At 41.0% G+C, this 24433-nt stretch overlaps 3 protein-coding genes across 4 annotated transcripts; 1 reads left to right on the top strand and 2 right to left on the bottom strand.

The window, feature by feature from the left end:
* The first annotated feature begins 1161 nt into the window (after positions 1-1161).
* On the top strand, positions 1162-7181 carry msl2a (MSL complex subunit 2a). The gene is made up of 3 exons (XM_003443015.5): positions 1162-2263; positions 3492-4897; positions 5241-7181. Exons 1-3 carry the CDS (start codon positions 2122-2124, stop codon positions 5541-5543), a joined length of 1851 nt encoding a protein of 616 aa, XP_003443063.1. The 5' UTR covers positions 1162-2121; the 3' UTR covers positions 5544-7181.
* A 1131-nt stretch (positions 7182-8312) lies between these two features.
* LOC100691526 (tumor necrosis factor ligand superfamily member 10) lies at positions 8313-12865 on the bottom strand. 2 transcript variants are annotated; one of them, XM_019348466.1, is made up of 6 exons: positions 12641-12865; positions 11551-11682; positions 11233-11272; positions 11058-11129; positions 9684-9916; positions 8313-9108 (listed from the first exon to the last, which is right to left on the bottom strand). In XM_019348466.1, exons 1-6 carry the CDS (start codon positions 12752-12754, stop codon positions 8899-8901), a joined length of 801 nt encoding a protein of 266 aa, XP_019204011.1. In that variant the 5' UTR covers positions 12755-12865; the 3' UTR covers positions 8313-8898. The 2 variants fall into 2 exon arrangements, with proteins under 2 accessions (XP_019204011.1, XP_019204012.1); XM_019348467.1 differs by having other exon boundaries at positions 11233-11269.
* Positions 12866-16890: 4025 nt separating this feature from the next.
* nceh1a (neutral cholesterol ester hydrolase 1a) lies at positions 16891-24253 on the bottom strand. The gene is made up of 5 exons (XM_005477316.3): positions 24004-24253; positions 22526-22781; positions 22093-22162; positions 20227-20398; positions 16891-18782 (listed from the first exon to the last, which is right to left on the bottom strand). Exons 1-5 carry the CDS (start codon positions 24142-24144, stop codon positions 18162-18164), a joined length of 1260 nt encoding a protein of 419 aa, XP_005477373.1. The 5' UTR covers positions 24145-24253; the 3' UTR covers positions 16891-18161.
* Positions 24254-24433: the final 180 nt, after the last annotated feature.

Below are 24433 nucleotides of genomic sequence, written 5' to 3'. Positions count from 1 at the left end.
CATTATTTTCTGCAAGTTCTAGGACAACAGCGGGCGGGGAATCAAATGATGAGATTTTGACCAATAGCGAAAGGGGGGCGAGCTCGTGCAGCCAATCAGAAAACAGAAAGTCCTCGCAACAGCTGGTAGGCAGGAGCTCTGCCCGCTCTGATGTCATGTTACAGGGACATTATGGCCTGAGTTTATATTGTAAAGCAGACCTTCCTGCCAGCTTTAGCGCTGTCACTCTACAATTGCAGGGTTATTAATTTCCCAACCACAAATTTGAAAATAATGAATTCACAAAATACATGAAAAATTATACCTGCCCTAAACGTAGTTTTAAAAAAAAGCAAAATACGATTTAAATACAAAGTGGCATTTTTCTCTTACCCACAACCTCATGATCGCCAAATTGCATGTCAAGTATAACAGTTAAAATAAGTTGTAAGTCCACCTTTTTTTTTGTTTTTATTTTGCTAATACATATCTCTTCGAACAGTTACATACATTTTTTTTTAACATCTGCATATGCTCTGCGCCTTGTGCACCTCAACATAAGCGCATTCCCGTAAAACGAGGAGACAAAACAGTAAGATGGCACGACAAAGAAGAAGTAATTTGACATGAGTCTTGTGCTAACACCACGGGTGTACCAAAGGTCAGTCATCTTTGACATATTTTGTATTTTTAGCTATATCTTTTCTGACTCGACTGAGTCTGACACTCTAACCAATGCAACCCTGTTACCCGTATTATCAAAAGAGGATACATTTATTTTTAGTTTCCTTCTTTTATTTTTGTAATTATATTTCTCCAGTGTCCAAAGATACAATCCAGTGACGGTATCTTTTTTTTTCTGAGAAAACAGTAATGACAGAACTAATATATCCATTCAGTCATGTTAACTTGAGAACCCGGTTACTCTAATTTTAACCCTCTTACATGTAATTTGTAATACAATAATAATGCCTATGAATCAGCGTTTATTTGCGAATTAAAAATGTATTCTATATATATACGAAAAAACTGGTAAAATTCCCCAAAATGTAAATTGTTATGCATAAAGTAGACCCGTGCTTAAGGAAGTTTTTCCAGCCTCTTATTAAAATAAAAATACATTTTAAGTAGCGTGTTGCTACGTAGTTTATGACCAATTATAATCGTTATAGTGAGGAATAAAGCGATGGAGGACACGGGAAAGGCGCTGCGGTAACCACGGTAACTAGTGGAAATCTCGCGTGATGATCATGCCTGTCGAGAGGGGTTGATGCGAGGAAAAGTGGAAAATCGAATGATTGATGCATTTGCAAAACGGCAAGTTAGCTATGTTTCGGTCACCTCTCCCCGAGCATTACAGCAAAACGTACCAAAATTGCAGAATTTTTCTTAGCCGGTCGCATTTTGCTCCTACGTGCGACGTATAAAGCCACCCAGGGGGGTTAGTGATACGGTTGACTCTTCGCTAGCTAAATCGACTAGCCATGCTAACGCTAGCTGGTTAGCTTTGTTTACATCAAGTGCGCGCCTGGAATCTGTTAACGGATTTCTGACCCGGCGAATTCATGATCTCGTCAGTCCGTTTCTCAGTTAAACATCGACGAGGAGACTGGGTTGTAGAGTAGATTGGCTCTATGGCTATCATCGATGATCTTTTCTGCAAAACGTCCGGCTGATGCAGTAAGCTAACGTTAGCTACGTAATGCTAACCTTTTAATTATGGGTGATTTGCTCATTCGAGTCAGCGTTTGCCCTTAGACTTTGTTGGAGATGAGTATAATTATAACTCTAATAGGTCCGAATTAACAGGAACTGTAACTGTGATATGAAAGAGTTCGCTGGTTAAATGTAATGACTGCGAACCGGTGATGCTAACCTTAGGTAGCCCCCTGCCAAGCTAGCTAACGTGCGCGTTTAGCGATAACCGCCTCACCATGGTCGTTGTTTCATATTGCATATATTACTGATTCATGATTAACATCTCTATTGGCACACTGGAGTGACTGATTGTTGCGTCGCTAGACCAATTTACATCCCCTCCATCACCCTGAGGCTGGGCTCCCTTTACGTTGTGACGAGCCGCTGGATTTTTTTTTTTCCTTCCTCGGACCGTGTTTCCCTGAGGCTGCAGAGCACATCGCCATGAACCCGGTTAATGCAACCGCTCTCTACGTGTCTGCCAGCCGGGCCGTGCTGCAGTGCGACCCGCGGCAGCCTCATTCCTTCGCAGAGATGTACAAACTACTGCCCTTCTTCCGAAAGTCCCTCGCATGTCTTGTCTGTGGTAAGTGATTTGAGAATATTATAGCAACACAACACACTTTCAGTGCAGCTTTTATGTTATTTGCGACACTGTATTCAGTTTTGAGCCATACATTGGCTGAATTGCATTAAAAAATAATTACCATTAATATTGACTGAAGTGACCGTGGGCGTGCGTGTGATCGCAGCAGTTGTGACACGATTTGTCGCTCTTGTCGCCGTGGTCTCCTTGGCAACCGAGGCTGGAGCACCAGTCATCCGTCCTCTCGACAAGACAGATGACTGCTCCGTTGTTGTGCCTGCTGCAGAGCCATGTGTTTCTTATTCATGCTTTATTTACCAGCCCGCTTAGCTAGTGGAAGATTTGAGCTGACACAGCTTGCACTGAGGAGACGGGCAATATTGACAGAGCTATGCGCGACAACATTTTTGACCTTTCCCTATTATTTGACAGTGGTTTTGCTATGCTTAATTCTCCTGTGAAATATTCAGTCAGAATTACATGTTTGGTTATGTAAGCAATAAAGATCCATAATGTTTCTGCTAAGCCCATTTGGTTCTTATTTGCTTATTAACAAAAAGGTTTGGTACAGATATGGTTCTGGCTAGTTCAGTTGGTATGTAGATTCCGAATAAGTTGTTGATAAATTGGTAAAAGTTCATTAACTGAACTTTTTATCAAATATTTTGTTATTAACTTAATCAATTAAGCACCTGTTCTGGGTTTTTCACCTTGATGAATTGCAGCTTTCTCTGATTCATTTCACTTTGACTGGATTGTTTTTGGGTCCTTGACTGTTGATCAGACAGAGCAGGATATTTTCCATCTCTGTGATATTGTGGTAGTGATATATAATCATAGGATATAATAATATATGCTTATGCTGCTCCCTTGTCATATGTTTAATTTGGCAAGGTCGGTGCCTTTCCTGACCCAACCCCAAAGGGATTTGTCTTTCCAGCTGGAATTGAACTGGGGACCTTTTGCTTGCCAAGTGAATTTGTAATCCACTATGCTATAGTTGTACTTACAGATAACAAGTGTATCTGTAAGAATGATAATCGATAATTGATAATTAAGAAATAGTTATTGTAGCTCATTGAGAATACAGCTGTTTCTATAAAGCTATGATTACTTGAGGTGGAGCGGAGTATAAATGACTCATGGACAGCTATATACTGTGCCATAGTAACTGTGCCTTTGTTCAAAGGTACTAAACAGGTGGATTTTTTTCTCATTTTTCTCTCAGGTAAACTGCTTCAGGATCCAATTTCTCAGACACATCCAGAGTGTCAGCATTATGTCTGCTTGGGCTGTAAAGGCCAGAAAATGCAGATAAGGCCATCATGCAGTCGTTGTAAGGACTACTCCTCCTTCCAGGAGAACAAACAGCTCTCTTTACTGGTACAGTGTTACAGGAAGCTCTGCTTCTATGTAATTCATTCACCGTTGCTGTCGTGTGTCAGCAACCATGTAGGAGGGTCTCCAGAGGTAATGGCCTTGCTAGAAGAGGTGCTATTGTCGCACAAAGACGAGATGGAAGACCCAAGTCTAGTGCACGAAGATGTGAATCCCTTGGCTCCTGAGTCCCTTACCCCCACAGAGGCACCACCTGTTCCTGCAGAGCTCTCAGCTGTACCTCAGAGCTCTTCCTCTGATCCTCCCTGTTTCAATGGACCACAGGAATGCAATGGAGACGTGCTGGAGGACGTAGATCCCTCTTCTCCTGAGCTGGAGGTATGTGAGCTGGTAGAGGAGCAGCCACAGGCAGGCCTGTCTGTATCCAATACCGGTTGTGGAGGATTGGAACTGAGTCTGACCACTGGACGTTTAGCCCCAACACCAGGCACTGTGTGCTCACTCAGGGATGGGGATTCAAGTAGCAGGGAGGTGGAGGAGGGGGAGGTGTTGCTCCTCAGTGTGGAAGAGGTGTTACAGACATTGGATCCCCTTCAACCTGGTCGAGACTCTCTTCATACACAGCCGGTTAGGACACATACTCACACACACACAGCTACGGACAGAGCACACACTCAGATGTACATACAGCTGGATGCAGCTCACAACTACACACAGATTCAAACAGGCAGGACTAATACAGTGGCAGGCCATGGTGCTCACACATATACATCTTCCTTTGACCCTCCTTCAGCCTCCAAGCCCCCACCAGTCCGCCTTAACCGTAAACGATCTCATTCAGAGAGTGACAGGGAAAAAGTGAAACCTCTTCCGATTGCTTCTATCCTGCAGGGCTCTTCCTCAAACTCACACACTCCTAATCCCTCTCACACACTGCACACACAGCCACCCACGCCTTCCCTAACAGTACCAGCACACACATACTCATCGCTTCCCAACGGAGCACCTCCTAAGCCCAGTCGACCTGCGCCGAACCACAATAAAGGTGCCAGGAAACATCCGGAGCCAAGCCCTAAGAAGCCACATGTCAAGGCTCGCACTGGTGGAGCTTCCAAGACAAAGGAAAGAAGCAAAGACCAGCGGTTGATGGCAGGCTGCCTGGTACCTCAAGCACCTGCGAGGCCTCCATATAAGAAGCCAGTGGAGAAGAAGGGCTGTAAATGTGGAAGAGCCACTCAGAATCCGTCTGTGTTGACCTGCAGGGGACAGCGTTGTCCCTGTTATTCAAACCGCAAGGTAAAACCATTAATCTATTAAATGAGCACATTATACGCTTAAAGTGTAATGCTGTCATTATATGAGTTTGTGTAGATTATTCATGCTGCTATTTTATAATGTGTTACTGTAAACATATGACAACTATGTTTTAGTATTTTTGTTTTTAACCCAAAGAATAACTTTAATGTTAATGTATTTTTGCATTTTAAATGTAAATACAGTGATATTCAAACCTAGTAAAGTCAGGTTTTTGTATTCTTTTGTGACAGTATCAGAAAGTGAGAGCTTTGCATCTTTTGTGCCACGCTAGCCCTGTGTAGCTAGAGTAACACTGTTGTCTGTTTTCTCTGATCTTTCTCAGGCATGCTTGGACTGCATCTGTCGAGGTTGCCAGAACTCCTACATGGCCAATGGTGAGAAAAAGCTCGAGGCCTTTGCAGTGCCAGAGAAGGCCTTAGAACAGACGCGGCTCACGCTTGGTATCAACCTCACCAGCATCACAGCAGCCGCCGCCCTCCGCAACCCGGCAACCACCAGCATCCGTGCAAACACCCTCCTCAATGTTGCCACCGCAACAGGGACCCCCGTTTCGACAGCTTTCCTGTCCCCCAGCCCCCCACAAGAGCCCAACTATGAGGAGAGCCTCGAGTTGCTGATCGGATGAGAGGCTGGGACTCCAAAAATAGACAGCATGGTGCTGATAGAATGTGACAGCTGATCATTGTCTGTCAGAAAACGTGTACCTACCCCATTAAGGGGAAGGAAATCTAAGGCAGCTATGGGTCTGTCCTGTCCTGTAATCTGCTTTCCTTCTGTGTCAGAAAATGCTGAGTAGTACGACTAGCATGGGTGTGCCAAAGCCTCCTGTATTGTGCCTGTGTGCCAGTGTTTATTGTTGCCTGTCTCTAGTTAACACTTAAACTCGGTTCTTAGGCTGTTCTGTACATCACAGGTGCTTCTTTTCATTCATAGACCACAGACATTCTCTAAGAGGCAATAGAAACGTATCACAGGTTTTGTTTGTGTGTACACTCACAAGTATTCGAGTATCTGTGAATCCCCCTACCCCCTACATATGGTGCAACAACAACTACATCATCATCATATCAAGGTTACAGCATTTTTCATGTTTGAGTATTAGTCCTTAAGCTTTAGAAATACATAATTTGTGTCAGGACAGCCCTTACTAATCTTTAACCCTCTGTGTGTTCACACCATAATTGTGAAGGACTCTTGTGACTTATATATGTAGATCGTATGTCTCACACAAGACTGTATGCCTTTTCTAGCTCGTTAATTCACTCAATCCAAGTACTGTCGGATGTTAACGAATTTGTCTTAATGAACTTGACTGATGCAGGCATTGTACAGGCAGCAAGATAATGTCAAAGCACTTGGCTGGTTCCACAGTTTGTGAGTGTGTGTGTGTGTAAGTGTTTGTGTATGTGCCTGGTGAGATTTACTGTAATGTCAGTGGGGAGGCGGTTGTTGGGTTGTGAGCACTTAGTCTGATTGATTGGCCAAATTACAACTAAAACCGTTCTTAGCATAGCAATAGGAGCACCAACACGGAGCCTCCCAGCTCCAGTGCGCGCACACAGTTGTTTACAGTATTGCCATTTTAGACTTCAACTGACTGTCTTCAAAAACAGTTACTCTGTTATGCTTGATTATGGGATTGTACATGACTCTGTGTGTGTATAGATAAACCGAAGCCATAGGTCGTCATTTACAAGATCAAATATGCTCTGTCCATGCATTTTTCCCCCCACACTTGTAGTGTCCAGACTGATTGGAGACCAACTCAGAGACTATTTTTGATACCAAGCGTTTAAGATTTGGTACCACTGTCTTTCCTTTTGGTTAAATCACAATGAAGCCCTCCCGTAACTCAACATGCTGTGTTGTCCGCGTTTGTGTTTACTGTCTCGCCTGTAACTACAATATGTTTGTTAGTCCAGTCCAGTGACCAAAAAGAGACTGAAGACCAACCACACACCTTGGTGGTTCTTTATTGACAAGAAATTAGAAGGCGGATTATAATATGACCTATCTTCCTCTGTGTGTGTGTGGGTGTGTCTGTGGGTGTGTGTGGGTGTGTCTGTGTGTGTGTGTTTGTTTCAAAATGTATTTCTTTTGGGCATTACTTGAACCCTGATTAAGTTTTTGTTTTTGGTATTGATTTTTTTTTAAGTGTAAAAACTCTTGTTTGGGGAGTGATTATTATTGCTGAAACATCCACTGCCATATTATGGAAACATGTACTACAACATGAATTAAACAATAGTTTTTTACTTTTTCAGTATTGTGTCTTAAAATTTAATTAACCATGAAGTCTCCACTAAAATTGATTGGAAATCCATCCAGTAGTTTTCAGGATACATGTAGTGATAAAGTATGTGGGGGATCACGATTTGTATTCATTTCCATATAAAAGTGTAAAAATGTATTGGAAAACACTTCAAATACAGTATAATCTGACACATCTCAAATATTAGAATATCATGAAAATTCTTTTTATGGTCATTTATTTTAATAGTGCGGGTTGCTACTAAAACTTGCTGCATCAGTGAATGAAGGGATTCATTTTTGTCACTGCTGAGGTGTTCCTGAAGATCAGGTTGCTTTTAATATGAGCCTTCAGCTCATCTCTTGGGTATGCTATCTTCTACCCTTCTCTTCTTCCTTCTAACAATACCCCTGTGGGGTTTGGGTCAGGTAAGTTGGCTGACGAATAAGTCACAGTACTGACGTGGTCAGCAAACTATTTTATAGTCACTTTGGAACTCTGGGAAGTCCTGCTGGAAATGGAAATCTGAAGCTCCATAAAGCTTGATTGAACCATGAAGAGCTTTAAAATCACCTGGTAGACCACCACTAGATCACTTTACACCCCAAATCATCACAGACTGCATAAAGTTTAGAGTGGACTTCGAGCACTTTGTATTTTAAGTTTTTCCACACTTTAGGATCTTAATTTTCAAATAAAATGCAAATTTTACTTTTAGCTGAAAACTTTGGACCACTGAGCAACTTAGCCCAGGTAAGTTCCTTTGATTCCAGTGTGATTTGATATTAGGAATGAGAAAGCTGTAGTATCTTTCCAGAAGACACCTGCATGTAGTGGCTCTTGATGTCGTGATTCCAGCCTCAGTCAAACACTTGTGAAGTTTTTTCACCGTTTTCCCTACCGCACTTTTCCCTTACAATAAACTTTCTATCAATAGGCTTTACTACAAAACTCTGTGAACCTCCAGTTTTTACAGGAATGACATCCTGGCTTATCCCTTTTGTAGAGGGTATCAATGATTATCAGATCATGACTGTCAAGTCAGTTTTTCCCATGATTATTGTTGGGTGTAGTAATTCTAAAGGGTGTTCTCATCTTCTGAGATGCATCTGTGTTTTTGTTAAGGCATTGAGAACTTCAGAATCCCTTTATCTCTTTAATACCACATTCATTCAGATTGCACAGAGATGACATAAACGAGTAGGAAGCTTCATTCATAATATTCAACATGTAAAATCTTGTCAGAATTTTTGATGTAAGACCTCTCATGTGCCCAACATCGCTGCCCTTTCCAGTGACTGATAACTCAGTTGGGAACTGTTTCACCTGCAGGCAAAACGGATTGCTTCAATAGAGGGCATTCACGCGTGACATTTAAATCTGTATCTATTGTATGGCTTGAAGTGCACCTCTATCTATCCGAATGCAAAACATAATCCATGTTTTCTGCCGTACATCAAGCGTCCATGAAGTTTCTCAGGCTTGAAAACGGAATTCATATCCTGCATTAGGTCAACCAATTAAAAGGCCACTGATGGATTTATTTCGATGACATTATTTCCGGAATGTCATACATGACCCGTGGTCCCGAAGAAGTCCTTTTGCCACCCTTACAGTCTTTTCTTCTCTTCCAGTCCTGTTCCATCCGACCGCCACTTATGCTATCAAGCAACATTCTGCTTCACCTCTGCTCATGCCTTTTTAAAATTTCAGTCCTGGATGCTTATTTTTAGCTCACGAGGAAGGCCCCAAAGTAGTTTGCCCTACCGTCCATCTCTATGACACTAGCATTGCTAACAGTAATGAAGAGGCGATCTGCAGGCTGTAGAAAGGCAGTGCCCGCCTGATGCAGAGAGAAGAGGCCAGGCTCCTGACCCCGAGGCCAGCAGACACTCCTAATCGATTTCATCAGTAAGATGGGTGCCGTGTAGGAACTCATCTGTGGGCCACACCAAAAAAAAAAAGAAGAAGAAAAAAGAAAAGAAAAACATGAATAAAGCATGGCATTATATATCAGCACATTTCACTGATTTGTAAGCGTTCTACCTTTCGGTTTAAATTCACAGGCAAACGTAGCTGTACTGACTTCATTTCATTTTATCCTGATTGACACTGAGGTTATTTAAACCAACTCAAGCTCAAAGGAAATCCTGTAAAGATATATGCATCTCAAACAAGAGCAAATAAAGTAACTTAACACTTGAAGGCTGTGAGCTTTAAATGTTCTTTAATGTATTTGAAAGAAAAAGGAAGTGTGTACTTTAAGAAGCCTTAAAGGACACAACACTAATTAAATGCCACAGAGGGACAGAGATATAGATATTGGAAGAAAACTATGTAATATGGTCAATGATTTCTTGGTTTAAAAGGTTCAGCTGCCTTTTTAATTCCATCTCTCACTTGAACATCATGAAACAATATTTATTGGCTAAAACACTAATAGTATAATTTCTAATTATAGCTATAGCTAACCATCTCCACCAGTTCTCCTTTAATAAGTAAAAAAGCTTTGACCTTCTTGTAGATATACTGGACAAGCTGAGCTCCTTGCTCCTCTCTTGTTTCCCCGTCCATCTCCCCCATGGAGGGGAGTTTGAAGTAGGTCTGGGCGTAGATGTAGTAGAGGCCTGCTCTGGGCACCAGCAGCTCTCCTCCTCTCAGCTCTATGTTCTGCAAGAAGGACAGGCCTCTCTGGCCTTCCCACTCTCTGATGCGCTCTCCCAGGTACCCCTTGCTGCTTCGTAAACCTGGAACAGCCACATGCGCATACAGAAAGTAAGACATAGTATATATGCATAGAAAAATCACTGAAAAACATTTAAAGCTTCAAGACTGAGTTTTGTTAAACACTGTTAAAACAGTAACTGCTAACCAGATTATAAACAAATGTTCATGACATGTACAGTGGGTAAGTAATGTTTACAGATGTGCCCACAGACCAGCAGCTATCCACAACTGCTTCTCTAATAGATTAAAATAATGTTCAGTCATGTGTTGGTGCTACATACTGTGGAAGGATTATGTTTCCCACTAACATTGTGCCTAATCTAGAACTACTAAACCACTATTCAATAACTTAGACTGTCAAATAAGTCGTGCATCAGTCAGACACCAGCACCACATCAGGACAAGAGGTTAATTAGAATGTGAACATATTTGACTGGCTCCCCCTAGTGGTAGAATGAAAAAAATAATACAAAGTAATGCATGCTCCTAGCCTGTTTCCCCGTCCTCCCCACTTATTTACTGCGGCGATGTTGTTCAGCACATTTATTAACATAAAGATCACACCGGTTTTAATGCACCTTGCCGACCTAACATGCAAAAGTCGCTGGGTGGACTGCATCTGGCGTAAAAGTCCCTGCCTAATCAAATACATGCAGATCCATCCACTGTGGTTGAAAAAAGAAGACGAGCTCGCCATTTTTAAAGTTGCTTTTTTGAAGAGTCACAATGAAGGTACAAATGTGATTCTACACATAGTACCTTTAAAGTGAATTCCTTTCACATGCTTCAAAGCTTTCCTTTTATATGCTGTTCCTCTCAGCGGGTCTCTGTACACTGGATCTATAGTCCATTGCATACAATGCTTGCAAAGTATCTATGTAGGCAATATATGAGCCTTTTTCTTTTTCATTTCCCAGACAAAGACTAATAACCCATCTAAAAGACACCATAGGAAACTCCAGGGTATGAGAGAGCGGTTATACACATGCAAGCCCTGACAGACATGTAGGTGTGAGGAGGTAACAAAATCTGAAAGGAGCCTGGAAGCAAAATTCCTAACCTATGGCCTTGAAAAGGTAAAGCAGTGTGCACACGTATTATGCGTTTCAGGTGTTTGTTATGCATTTCAGAATCAAATGTAACTGATAAAATGATCCTCACTCTCTGAATTTGGAGGCTCTGCTGATGAGACAACACCAGTCACATGTGCACCAACTTTGGGAAGAGAGACCCCTGTGAAAAATGAAACAGAATACACACACATACACACGGGACACTTTCAGTGTAAGAAGCCATGCATGACAGTGTGATTGACATTGAATGGTATGGTTCTTACTTCTCTCAGGAGTAGGTATCTGGAATCTTTCAACAATCTTCTGACAAAAACAAAACAGAGGAATAATAAGAGAGGAGGAAGTGAAAGAGATTACCAGTTACGTAAAATACAAACAAATACAAAATCACTAAACTAAACTAATCAGAATCAGCAAGGAAGTCACCAGCGTGAACCCCTCAGTACCCAGTCTGCTTTAACCCAGGTGTGACGGCAGATTTCCCTTTTAAGGATGAGACTTCCAAAAGTGAACAATCAAAATAGTTAGATTAGAACTAACCAACTCTATCAAATTTCAGCTGAACAAAGGTCAATAAAAACCTTCTTTAAGTAGTAGTGGAGCTGTTGCGTGACCTGCCAGCAGGGGTCGCTCTTCTTGTCTGCCGCGTCCAGGAAGTTCAGATTTGGGTTTACAAGACAGGACATGCTGCTCCTGGAAAAACTCTCCTGCATCTATGAGGGTAAAACAACAGGTAAAACAGGGTGAAACTAATTAGACACTTGCAAATTCTTCTTACCTACTAACTGATCTGTAAATATAAAAGTTGAGGCACTGGGCATTAGGTTACATCTTCTGCCGGTGTAAGTGTCTGTGGCATAACCATCACTGATATACATGGACTGCGCACATTGGCTTCAAAATACCTGCTTTGGATGCAGGTCCATGAGGTGAACAACAGTGCTTAGAAGGCTTTAAAAAAAATTAACAGCTTTAAGTCTGCAGTAATCACCATAAGACATACTGCGTGTGTATGTGCGTGCTTGACAATTTGCTGGAAACATCATTACAACGAAAAACATAATGTCAGCAGGCTGTCCTTGCGCCACAGGTGTGTCTGAGCGCAGACGTGTGTGTGATTCCCGTGATTATGATATTTTAGAGGCGTTTTCAGCTCGTCACAATGTCTACCCGTCTCTGAAATGCGTTGGTTTAGGGTGTCACAACCCATTTCCTCCAATTGTTTAATGTTATCTCGCCCCAACTTTCTCCGCTCTCATTGTCCGGCGCTGGGTGCAGAAATTCCCGCAGGGATTATTACGGGACTTTTAGGAGTAACCTAAATAACCTTTTTAAATTTCTCTTTAAAGAAGTAGATATTCCCAGCGCATTTATTTCTATTCCTTTTTTATTTCTGAGGGAATTAAATCAAAGTGGTAAAGCAGTTTTAATGTTTATCTGACTATATCCGCCTGTCCACGGTCCACAGGTCATTTGGAGTTCATATTTTAATATGCAGTTCCTCTGTCCTCGATCATACTTATCTTGTTCCACAGGTATGAGCCGCATGCCACAATGAAGATCTGTGTTCTTAGTAAGCTTAGCTTGTCCCCATGAAATATGTCAGGACACCATGTTTCACGCCTCTCACTCACTCTCGTGCGTTCCACGCAAACCAAACGCATTTCTTACCGTGTTCAGGACTTTGTTGAAGTACATAAAACTGACGGCGACCGCGATGGTCTGGAGGAGGACTGCTGCGAGTAAGATGAGCCCCAGACTCTGGACAGAAATGGACATGACCATATCACACAACGACTGAATTCACCAATTGCTAGAAAAAACTTAAGGATCAAGAAAAGGCTTCAGAGTGGCAGATCAGCTCTGTTGCATTTCTTCTGTGTAGGACAGAGAGAGAGAGAGAGAGGGGGAGGAAAAGTGTGCAGGCGTCTGTAGGTGGAGCAGAAGGGAGGTATGGAGGATTACAACAGCCTCAAGATGTCACTGTTATTAGATAGAAACGGGCAGGGAGCTGCTGCACATGCAACTTTGGGATGCCTTCAGTCAGTGTCGGAAATGTCAAAACTTGCTTCCCTTTTTCAATAAAATCTCCTTTTTGTCCCACTTCAAATTTTTTTTGCTACTAATAAAGTCATGTACTGTTATATTATGATACAATAAAGAAGATCACAATCACAGACAGAAAAGTATGTATATGCTTAAACCATATAAAACTATATGCAATTTTGAATTAGTTCAAAATAGTGCCTAAAAATGTCTTTCTTTGTATGACTCAAAATAGCTTTACGACATTTAATCCCAATGTCCTCAGCTTCATCCATATTTCACAACTCAATAAATCTATCATTGTGTCCAAGAAGCAACTAATCAGTGCATTTTTACAACTTAATTCCCCAAATGTGGGGATAATCGAGGACAACATGAAGGCCCTGGAAACAGTCAGCGGTAACATGTGTTGTGGTTTATGTAGCCATGAAGCAATTTTGTTTTGTCTCTCTTTTATGATAGAAATAAGTTATCTTGGTGTCTAACTGTTAAACAGCTGCAGGTGAAGTCAGTTAAGGAACCTTGGTTTGCAGTTATCCTCTTGGCATTGCTTGGGTGTTGCTTGAAGGAAATAAGGCGGTTATTGTTAAAACATATGCTGTATGTCACATGTGCACTTGTATGTGTCGCAAGTAAGAGACTGTGCAAAGCAAATGAAAGCAGCAATAGGCCAACACTGTGAGGAAGTTTTGGATAGAAGTACTGTGCAGGTAGCAGATCATCAGCATCTGAAAGTAATCTCCTTCCTGCTATTGTGTGGTGATCTGAGAGACTTCTATTTGATTAGTGCTGAATGACCTGCCATTTTTAGGGCTTCTGCGTACCCACATAGTATTTGTCACAGGGGAGTGATTTAATCGGGAGAATTTAACCTTGAGTCGTTCCCGTGCTTTCATGCCATCACCTCTAACCCTTGCTGTATTGTCAGTGTCAGGAAGTGAAAGTGGGGCTGAAGGAGTTCACAGCTCCAGGATGTGAGTGACCCTCCCAACAATCAAACGCTGAGGGAAAGCATGCAAAGCGCATTCAAAGCCGCACGCATGTAACTTTAATCTTCACACGTTTGCACATCACTGAATATTTCCCAGCAGGTTCACTAAAGCAGGCAGCACCAAAGTACATTAAAAATGTACTCAGAAGTTTAAATGAGGATCGCGGCAGAGATTAAAATATCAAAAATGCGGAAGGCAGAGTGAAGACTCATGTTCCCTTTAGTCAGGTAATTCCCAGGCTTGTCAGAGAGAATGAATGGAAAAGGTGAGTGATACCTGAAGACTATTTGGCCTCAGGCAAGCCAGATGACACCCGGAGAGACATACCTGTCAACACTTCAACAGCAAACATGCATTTTTATCAACCTTTTTCCATTTGTCTTATTGTTATTTCTTCTCCTTACCTTGAGACATTTGGTGACCTTTGACCTGTGTCAGCTATTTTCTCATGCAGGTCTTGGCTAGCTTTAATCCTCTAGCATTTCAATGCCTAAAGGAATAGTCAGATATTGTGGGAAATATGCCCGTTTTCTTCAATGAGTGTAATCAGCGGTTTCACCTTCTTGTGATCCCTCTGTATTTCTATTCATGAAGGTAACTCTTGATTGTAGACTTGGACAATGATACATCTACTTCATCCAGAGTGATCCTGACTTGGTTAGATGGTGGGAAGGAGTTTTTCTTAACCAAAGAAAGAATTCTGCAATAATCCACTTAAGCTGTCTTCCTGGTTTTTTAGTGTTGTTGGTGGGGACAACTAAGCAGTAGAGTTTGCACAAACCAAATGCTAATAAGAACTAATCACTGTGCAATAGACTGACAATAGTTGAAATACTGTGCAATAGACATTTGGCTGCTACATCTATCTAAATTCATTCTTTTATTATGTCTCCAATAGATGTTTTAGGCCTAATGATGGTCTTAAATAACAAGGAACATGCTTTATCTGGTCATGTAAATGTTTGTCAGTCAATTTTCTACTTCTGAAAAGCTCAACAATTAATGATCATGTCATATCGGTGGTGGAAGATGTATATTTATATATACTTGTACTTACTAACCTAATTTATACTATGTTACACTTCAACTATTGTACTTTTTATTCAGTTATTTATACAACATTTGTTGCTGTATAGTTAATTAATTTGCTCATTTGGATGTAATTAATTGCTGGTATATTTTATTATATACAACCCAACGGTAAAGGTTAAATCAGGGACTTTACTTGTATTTACTGTTTTGCTGATTTAAGAGATTTACTATAAAGGAAAAGCATATAGCATATATCCTTTCTTAGTAACCAAATTTAAAAGGTTTTTGATTGTAACCCTTACATTCATTTATAGTCATAGTGATTTGCATGTTAATCTGTGTATCAGCTCTGTCTTTGTTCTTATATTTAGATGCAGTAGGTTCCTGTGAGGGAAACACCTTTCTACGGAAGCCAGCTAAATCACTGGTGTCTCGATGCATTGTTCGACACTTTGTCTTCTGAGCAGCTGTAGTCTTCAGATGGGAATTTAGGGAGATTCCATGACTTCACTGAGAGGAACGCAGGGAGGAGAAGCCTCAGGGGAGGGACAAGACAAGTCGAATGCAGAAGGGAGTAGATGGAGTGTCCTTTAAATCTGTAAGTCTTCTGGGTATTTAAGCTTTGCTCCATTGTTCTCATAACTGTCGCAGTTTTATAACACCATGTATTCCTCATAGAGAGACAGATGTTTTCGATTTCAGTATTAACTAGTAGGTTCCAGTTAAGGGATTTGAAGTTCAAATCCAGATGATTTTATTCAATAAATGTTTGGGGACTGTTTACGGTCGAAATTTATTCAGCAATGCCATTTTCCTTTTTTAAATAATTTGTCATCAGACCAAACAAATGAGTAACATCATGTTAAATGGGTGCTACTATAGAAGAGAAAGATAGTCTTGTAGTCCAGCAGGGGGCAGGATTACATTGATTATTAGGGCTGTGGCAAATTATTCATGTGGCGACCCAAAATATTCACTCCGTTCTCTCGAAACTAAACAACATGCATGCGTAGGCCGTCTTACTCCTTGTGTTAATCGCATGTCTGGATAAATGAAGAGGCTGTGTCATGAGCGGCGTCTAGTATAAAATCTTTCCCAAATCAGACACACGGATCCAGACAAGAGGTGGAGCAAGAGGCAGAGAGATTTTAAGATTTTGCTGGAGGGACAGGGTTAGTGGTTAGTATGTCAGAGGAACACCTGAGGTTCAGTCTGGAGACAAAGTAAGAGAGGCAAGGCTGAGATGGTCTGGAGATATGTAGAGGAGGGATAGTGGATATGTGGGGCAAAGAATGCTGAAGATGGAGCTGCCAGGCTGGAGGAAAAGAGGACATCCACGAACCTTAGTCTATCCCAGAAGCAGGGTACACCCTGGACAGATCGGCAGTCTGTGGCAGGGCCAAGCTATCTCTTAAAGTACAGAATTTTACATGTAGTATTGTAGTATGTAGACTGGTTGACCATTCACATAATATTTGTGATTTCCAGCTTATAGTTTTGCCAAAAGGAAACACAATGAGTACATTTAGTCAACCTGATAATGCCCCATGTTCAACAGAGAAGTTTCTTTTTGTTTTCTGCAATAATCAGTGCAGATCAGTCCAATGATCAGAACATATGTAACTCAAGCTGAACATTAAGTCATCTAGAAAAACAACAAATGTGAATAATGAGACACACGGAAGGAAAATGCACCAAAATCATATTGTATTTATTGTGCATCACAGGATGATGATGTATGCTGTAGCTGTGAGCCTTCATAAAAAAAAAGGTTTAAAAGAAGGAGAAAATTAGATTTAAATGAAAAAAGATGCAACTTGAAGCCCGCAAATGTCTTTGTATACAAAAATGTCTTCAGGATCATGATGCTATCCCTGCACCTGACATACATGCAGCTGCTTTCTGTAACTGCTTCTGACAGGCAAACAAAATATCTTTCAGTCATTTATATAAAACCAATGAATTACTATAAAAATACAGGATGAGTGTAAAAATAAACAGTCATCAGACTAAAAGGAAATGTGCATTTTGTTAGCGATTGTCAAGAGCCAGAACATGTTAGACATTGTTTTCTTATGGTGCAAGCTGAACTCAAGAAAGGCAGTGAATATTTTGCTACTTACATACAGCTTTGCTTTGAACTTAATTCTATGCAAGCAGGCTAATATGCACTATCAGATTAGATTTCCCCATCTTCATTCTTCAGATGAACACAGTGAAATGCTCAGATTTCAATTTTGGTATAAAATACAACTGAGGCTAGAACTTTGTTAGCTTTGCAGGTATCTGACCCCAAACTTGTAGGATTCTACAAATTAATTTGGTTATGGTGATGATACAAGATCTAAATATAGCATTGTTATTATAAAGTATTGTGAGGGGAACATGACCGTCTATACAAAATACCTTAAATATTAATATTTAAGGAGACAGTTCATTCAAAACCCAAAAAGTCAACCCCATAAAATTGCCAGACTAATTTTTATCCTTTGGGGTGCATGACAGTTTAAAAATTCATGGCAGTCATTTTGATAGTCATTGAGCAACTTCAATATGAATAAAAGTGGCAGATCTACTGTGTACCAGCCAACAGGGTAAAATACTGAACGCTGCTGAAACTGCTGACCTAACCTCAGCTGTTTTTAGTGAGGGGGAAAAAAACACAATTCAAATGATTGTTTTCGACTTTGGGACCTAACTTGTGATGCTTTTGTTTTAATAGTGGAGTATAAATCAAAAAGGTCTTGTGACATTTATTACTCATGTGTTTTTTGTGTCGCTACAAAACAGCACATGCACGATCCTTCGTATTGGAAACAGCCGATGAATGAATCCATTTAAGCAAAGCTATTGGCTGTCAAAGCACTTTAATGAATTTATAAAGTATCTTTATTAGTTGGTGACAGTGTTAGCTATGCTGATGTTGCCAGCAGATTAGACTGGTTCTAAGTATCATAAAAACTTCACATGTACTGAGCGTGTGCAGGTACACAAGGGCCCTGAGCTTAGATGTCAGATTTTTAAACAAAGAGTACATTTACTAGGCCTTCAGCCAAGCCTGTGATTCACAAAGAAAAGGGCTTCCAACCATTACTCACTTGCAAAAACACACATACACACTTCTACAGGTTGTTCTGCAGCCAGTTGAGGTAACTCCTAAGTGCCCTCTTCCCAACATCAAATTCAAGTGGCCAGGATGTTAAACTGAAACATCCATGGAAGCCATCCTCATAGTGGTCGCTGGTAACAGCGACCCCTGCATCCTGTAAGCGGCGGGCATACATCAGCCCATCATCCCTCAACACGTCATGCTCACATGTTAGAATGTATGCACGAGGGCATTTTGCCAACACTTCTGGCCCAGCCAGCAGTGGTACCGCCCGCACATCAAGCAGGCTTGGCACCTTCTTCAGAAACCCCTCAGATCCCTTTTCCACAATGACAGGATTGTAGTTCTTCTTGTACTTCTGAGTAAGTAGCACATTCCAGTCAAGTCTTGACCTCAGCTCTGGGGTGAGTGAAGAGTGTTGCAAAGCGCTGTGGTTGTTCACAAAAAACTCGGGCATAAGAGAAAGGTCAATGTTCAGATACTGCAGCCAGAACTGGATCATGTTGGTCCGGTAAAGGAGGGGGATATATTGGTTCTGCAAATAGGAGGGTGTATTGAAATCCAAAGCCTGGAGCACTGGATAGATCAAAGCTTGGACACTGAATTTCACACTCATGCTGTCATCTACAGAAATCTGAAAAAACAAACACACAATATGAGTAATGGCTGTGTACATTGTAATGCAGACAGTGTGGTGATGTCAAATGGTTCTTTCCTTTTCCTTACAGCAAGATGAACGTGTGTATTTTTCTTTTTTCTTTCAACTCTAAATTACAACCAGCAACTACGTGGTGTTGGACTTTTTTTCATATGTTGCATATTAGACCCAGTTAGTTCAATTCAATTCATTTTGTTTATACAGTCGCCTCAAGGCACTTTATATTGTAAGGTAGACGCTACAATAATACATACAGAACAAAAACAACAATCATATGACCCCCTATGACCAAGCACTTTGGCGACAATGGGAAGGAAAAACTCCCTTTTAACAGAAAGGAACCTCCAGCGGAACCAGACTCAGAGAGGGGCGGCCATCTGCTGCCACCAGTTGCGGTGAGGGGAGAAAGACAAGACATGGTGTGGAAATAACAGCTTTGTAAACATAGCTTTGTAATGCAACTAATTTACAGTGCTGTGAAATAGTATGTGCCCACATCCTGTTTTCAACTAGTTCTGTGTGAAAAACCAATGCTCCTCCCTTGTTAAATAATTAATTAAATATCATGGATACATTTTTATAGAAAGCTGAATTCAATTTCACCAGCCACACTCGGCTGCCAGACCTGTTGAATCAAGAAATTACTTAAATAGAACCTGTCTGAGGTGAAGGGTTTTGAAGCCATTTCTAATTCTTTGGTGTTCCAGCAAACCATGGTGAGAGGACAGCTTACCAAAATTACTCCAATAGTGTATCGACAACTCATCCAGGAGGTCACAAAATAACCAGAACAACATCTAATGACCTGCGAGCCTCACTTGTCTCAGTTAAGGTCAGAGTTCATGATTCAACAATAAGACTGAGCAAAAACGGCCTCCATAGTTGAGAATTCTGTTCTCTGCCAGGAGAATGTCTGGCTATCAGTTTGTGCCCTGAAGCTGAAGTTCACTTAGATTTACAGCATGACAATGATCGTGAACACATCAGCAAGTTCACCTCTGAATGGCTCAAAAAATTAAGGTTTTGCATTGGCCTGGTCGCCTTAAATCCAATTGAGATGCTTTGGCATGAACTTAATCAAGCTGCTCATGTTTGAAAACCATTCAAAACGGCTGGATTAAAACAATGCTGCAAAGAAGAGTGAGACCACATTTCTCCACAGTAACTTTTTCCCTTAATAAATTAAAATCATGATTCAAAAACTGCATTTTGTATTACCTTGGGTTATCTTTGTCTAGCATTAAAAACTGATTATTTAAAACATCTAAGAATGACAAATATGGAAAAACAAAGAAATCAGGATATATGTCATGATCCAGAGCATTATACTAGCAGTCGTGGAAGGCATTTTATGAATTAAAACATTTGAGCTTGATATACGAATTGTCGCATGCATGCAGAAAATAGCCTTTCCGTTTACCTCCTGAGCAACTGCAGCAGCAAGGTTTCCTCCAGCGCTATCACCTGCCACAGCCACACGATCTGGGTCAATAGAATACTTGGCAAGAACCTCTGGAGACAAGAAGTGTTTGGCAGCAGCAAGACAGTCTAAATATGGCACTGGAAAGTGCGCATCTGGATACAGACGATACCTACACACACACAGAGGGTTCAGATGTAATTTACTAGAGGTTTACAGGGAGTGCAGAATTATTAGGCAAGTTGTATTTTTGAGGAATAATTTTATTATTGAACAACAACCATGTTCTCAATGAACCCAAAAAACTCATTAATATCAAAGCTGAATGTTTTTGGAAGTAGTTTGTAGTTTGTTTTTAGTTTTAGCTATTTTAGGGGGATATCTGTGTGTGCAGGTGACTATTACTGTGCATAATTATTAGGCAACTTAACAAAAAACAAATATATACCCATTTCAATTATTTATTTTTACCAGTGAAACCAATATAACATCTCCACATTCACAAATATACATTTCTGACATTCAAAAACAAAACAAAAACAAATCAGCGACCAATATAGCCACCTTTCTTTGCAAGGACACTCAAAAGCCTGCCATCCATGGATTCTGTCAGTGTTTTGATCTGTTCACCATCAACATTGCGTGCAGCAGCAACCACAGCCTCCCAGACACTGTTCAGAGAGGTGTACTGTTTTCCCTCCTTGTAAATCTCACATTTGATGATGGACCACAGGTTCTCAATGGGGTTCAGATCAGGTGAACAAGGAGGCCATGTCATTAGTTTTTCTTCTTTTATACCCTTTCTTGCCAGCCACGCTGTGGAGTACTTGGACGCGTGTGATGGAGCATTGTCCTGCATGAAAATCATGTTTTTCTTGAAGGATGCAGACTTCTTCCTGTACCACTGCTTGAAGAAGGTGTCTTCCAGAAACTGGCAGTAGGACTGGGAGTTGAGCTTGACTCCATCCTCAACCCCAAAAGGCCCCACAAGCTCATCTTTGATGATACCAGCCCAAACCAGTACTCCACCTCCACCTTGCTGGCGTCTGAGTCGGACTGGAGCTCTCTGCCCTTTACCAATCCAGCCACGGGCCCATCCATCTGGCCCATCAAGACTCACTCTCATTTCATCAGTCCATAAAACCTTAGAAAAATCAGTCTTGAGATATTTCTTGGCCCAGTCTTGACGTTTCAGCTTGTGTGTCTTGTTCAGTGGTGGTCGTCTTTCAGCCTTTCTTACCTTGGCCATGTCTCTGAGTATTGCACACCTTGTGCTTTTGGGCACTCCAGTGATGTTGCAGCTCTGAAATATGGCCAAACTGGTGGCAAGTGGCATCTTGGCAGCTGCACGCTTGACTTTTCTCAGTTCATGGGCAGTTATTTTGCGCCTTGGTTTTTCCACACGCTTCTTGCGACCCTGTTGACTATTTTGAATGAAACGCTTGATTGTTCGATGATCACGCTTCAGAAGCTTTGCAATTTTAAGACTGCTGCATCCCTCTGCAAGATATCTCACTATTTTTGACTTTTCTGAGCCTGTCAAGTCCTTCTTTTGACCCATTTTGCCAAAGGAAAGGAAGTTGCCTAATAATTATGCACACCTGATATAGGGTGTTGATGTCATTAGACCACACCCCTTCTCATTACAGAGATGCACATCACCTAATATGCTTAATTGGTAGTAGGCTTTCGAGCCTATACAGCTTGGAGTAAGACAACATGCATGAAGAGGATGATGTGGACAAAATACTCATTTGCCTAATAATTCTGCACTCCCTGTAGAAAGCTTTGGAGTATATAATTGAAGGGACACTCCACTGATGTTGTGAATGGAGACGACAGTTTTGCAAGAGGAAACACACTTACTCAACAGAGACCACAACAGTATTCAGCTCATCTGACACCATTCGGTTGGTAATATCATATGACCCCTTCTCTGAGGAATTGAAAGAGTGAGAGACAGAGAAGGATGGAAAAGAAGGCGTTCAGGGATTATGCAAACTGAAATTTAAACGTGGGGTGAAAAACATCTGTACAAGCTCAAACACTATCTAAACTCCTCTGTTTGATCTGGACAAAAATCTTTTATTTCAAGGCAGTTAAAGATAAAACACTGCAGTATATAGACGAAAACAGATTGATAAGGTTAGATATATGTCTATTGTGTTATTGGCACTTGAAAATTTGCACCTAAAAAGCAGAGAAAGTTGTAATTATCACAAGTAATGTCTCAAAGCTTATGATTCTTTTTAATGTAGGCATATTATTTTCTAACTAGAGAAAGCAATTAGAGACTCACTGGTGGTGCCGAAGGCCCAGCCACCTCCATGGAAATACATCAACCCTCTCCTCAGATGACCCTCCCCTCCAGCTGGGGGTTCGTAAACTCGCACTGGGATGCCAGCGAAAGTGATGTCGCTGACCTTCACGCCTGGAACGGCCCCTGCACTGGACTCAGAACTCAGAAATTCCTTCAGTATCCCTTCAAAGCCAAATGTGAACTGCAGGAGAGATCTAGTGTGATGGTCATATCCCAGCCATTGCTTCAAAGAGGCCTGGAGACAAGAGTAAACCAAACTCCAGCTCAAACCTCTTGATTGGTTCTTGTTTGTTTCAGGACACACATTAAGAATTTAATACATAGATTGAAAGGAAATTAGTGGAAACAACAGAAAGTCGTAGGGAATTTGGCAAAAGGCAAAATGTAGTCATCTCTTGGCAGGATTTTGAGACACAATTTCTGACAGTCACCTTTCTCCTCCTACACTGTGCATGACTGATATGTCTGACCTTTCCCTCACTCAGTGTCTCAACAGCAGTGCTGAAGACACTGAGGTACAGCCAGTCGCACTGTCACATGTGCAGATATCACATTTTCACTCTAATGAAGAATAAAGTCAGTTTCTGTTATGCATCAGCACACTGTTCACTAGTGGGTTTTAAAACTATTTAACAATATCAGTCACACTTAAGCACGTTCTAGTGCATAACATCTGCTGTAGAAACAATGAAGCAATGCAAAATTAATATTAGTGACGTTTTCTTAAACAGTGTCCTCAAACTAGATGCTAATGACTGTTTTAAATCTTACAAAATAACAAAATAAGTCCAGATTTTTTGTGAAACTCTGGCTCTGAGGATTAGTCTCGGCCAGCATGCTAATAATTAACGGATCGTTTCTAGCCATCTATAATCTGCCACTTTCAAAATGTAGAACACAGGTGAGGGTGTAAAGTTCACGATCCTCTCACAGCGCCAAAATAAAAGTCTCAATAACTTTTGAAATCACACAGTGGGATTACTAAATGAGCTCTTTCACAGACTTGGTGCATTTCAACCCTGCTGTGAAATCAGATTTCATGATTTCATTTCAAGCATGAAAAGACCTCTGGATATCTGGTCATCCAGTAAAACTAAAAACTGGACTATAGATACCTTGAATCCATTATTTCAGCAGCATATCATTTTGCACTGTTACACTGAATATCAACACCAAACAGCATATTCTAGCAAAGAAAGATGGTACTTTTTTTTTTCACAAATAAACACAAGGTTCAAAGTCCAAGTCTGTGTCTGAGTGTGTTTTGTGCAGAGCATGTTTTTAATAAAGCTTTTCAAACACACAGTGCATGCAGCCAACCTGTAATAACACATTTAATTAAAACTTTGCACATAGAAAAGTCAAGATTCTGTCTAATGCGATCCTTCTCATTCGTCTCTTTTTGATGCCTTACGTGCACCAGCTTTTCTTCACAGTGAAAACATCTACTCTCTTACCACATGAAATGCTGTCCTTAAATAGGCATTCAGCATCATCAACTTCCACGGCTGCTGAATGGCATCAGGCAGCGGGATGTAAATATAATAAGCAAGTGCCAGCGTTAATGACACAGTAAGCAGGAGTGACAGCAGCCTCATCTCGCAGCTGTAGGATGATGTTTCTTCAGTTAGTGACTGGGCGGAAGACTGAGACAGACCCCGCCGCCTAAAGCTGTCTGATTCTTAATTTGTCACTGGCGCTTGGCACTAGAATGCGTGAGCAATTGAGCACTTCCGCTGGAAATCTTCAAAATAAACCTAAATTTTGAAAGTGACGTTTCTTTTAAAAATAAAACGTTTTGAATAAATCTATTTTAGTCACATAACTTTGGAAATGGGAAAATATGAAATAGCCGTGGCTTCATCTGGTCATATGTAGGCAGGTCAT

Source organism: Oreochromis niloticus, linkage group LG19, assembly GCF_001858045.2.
Source record: "Oreochromis niloticus isolate F11D_XX linkage group LG19, O_niloticus_UMD_NMBU, whole genome shotgun sequence".
NCBI classification, from domain to species: Eukaryota; Metazoa; Chordata; class Actinopteri; order Cichliformes; family Cichlidae; genus Oreochromis; species Oreochromis niloticus.
The sequence above is the reverse complement of the archived record's forward strand: the minus strand, read 5'-3'. Positions and strand labels throughout refer to the sequence as shown.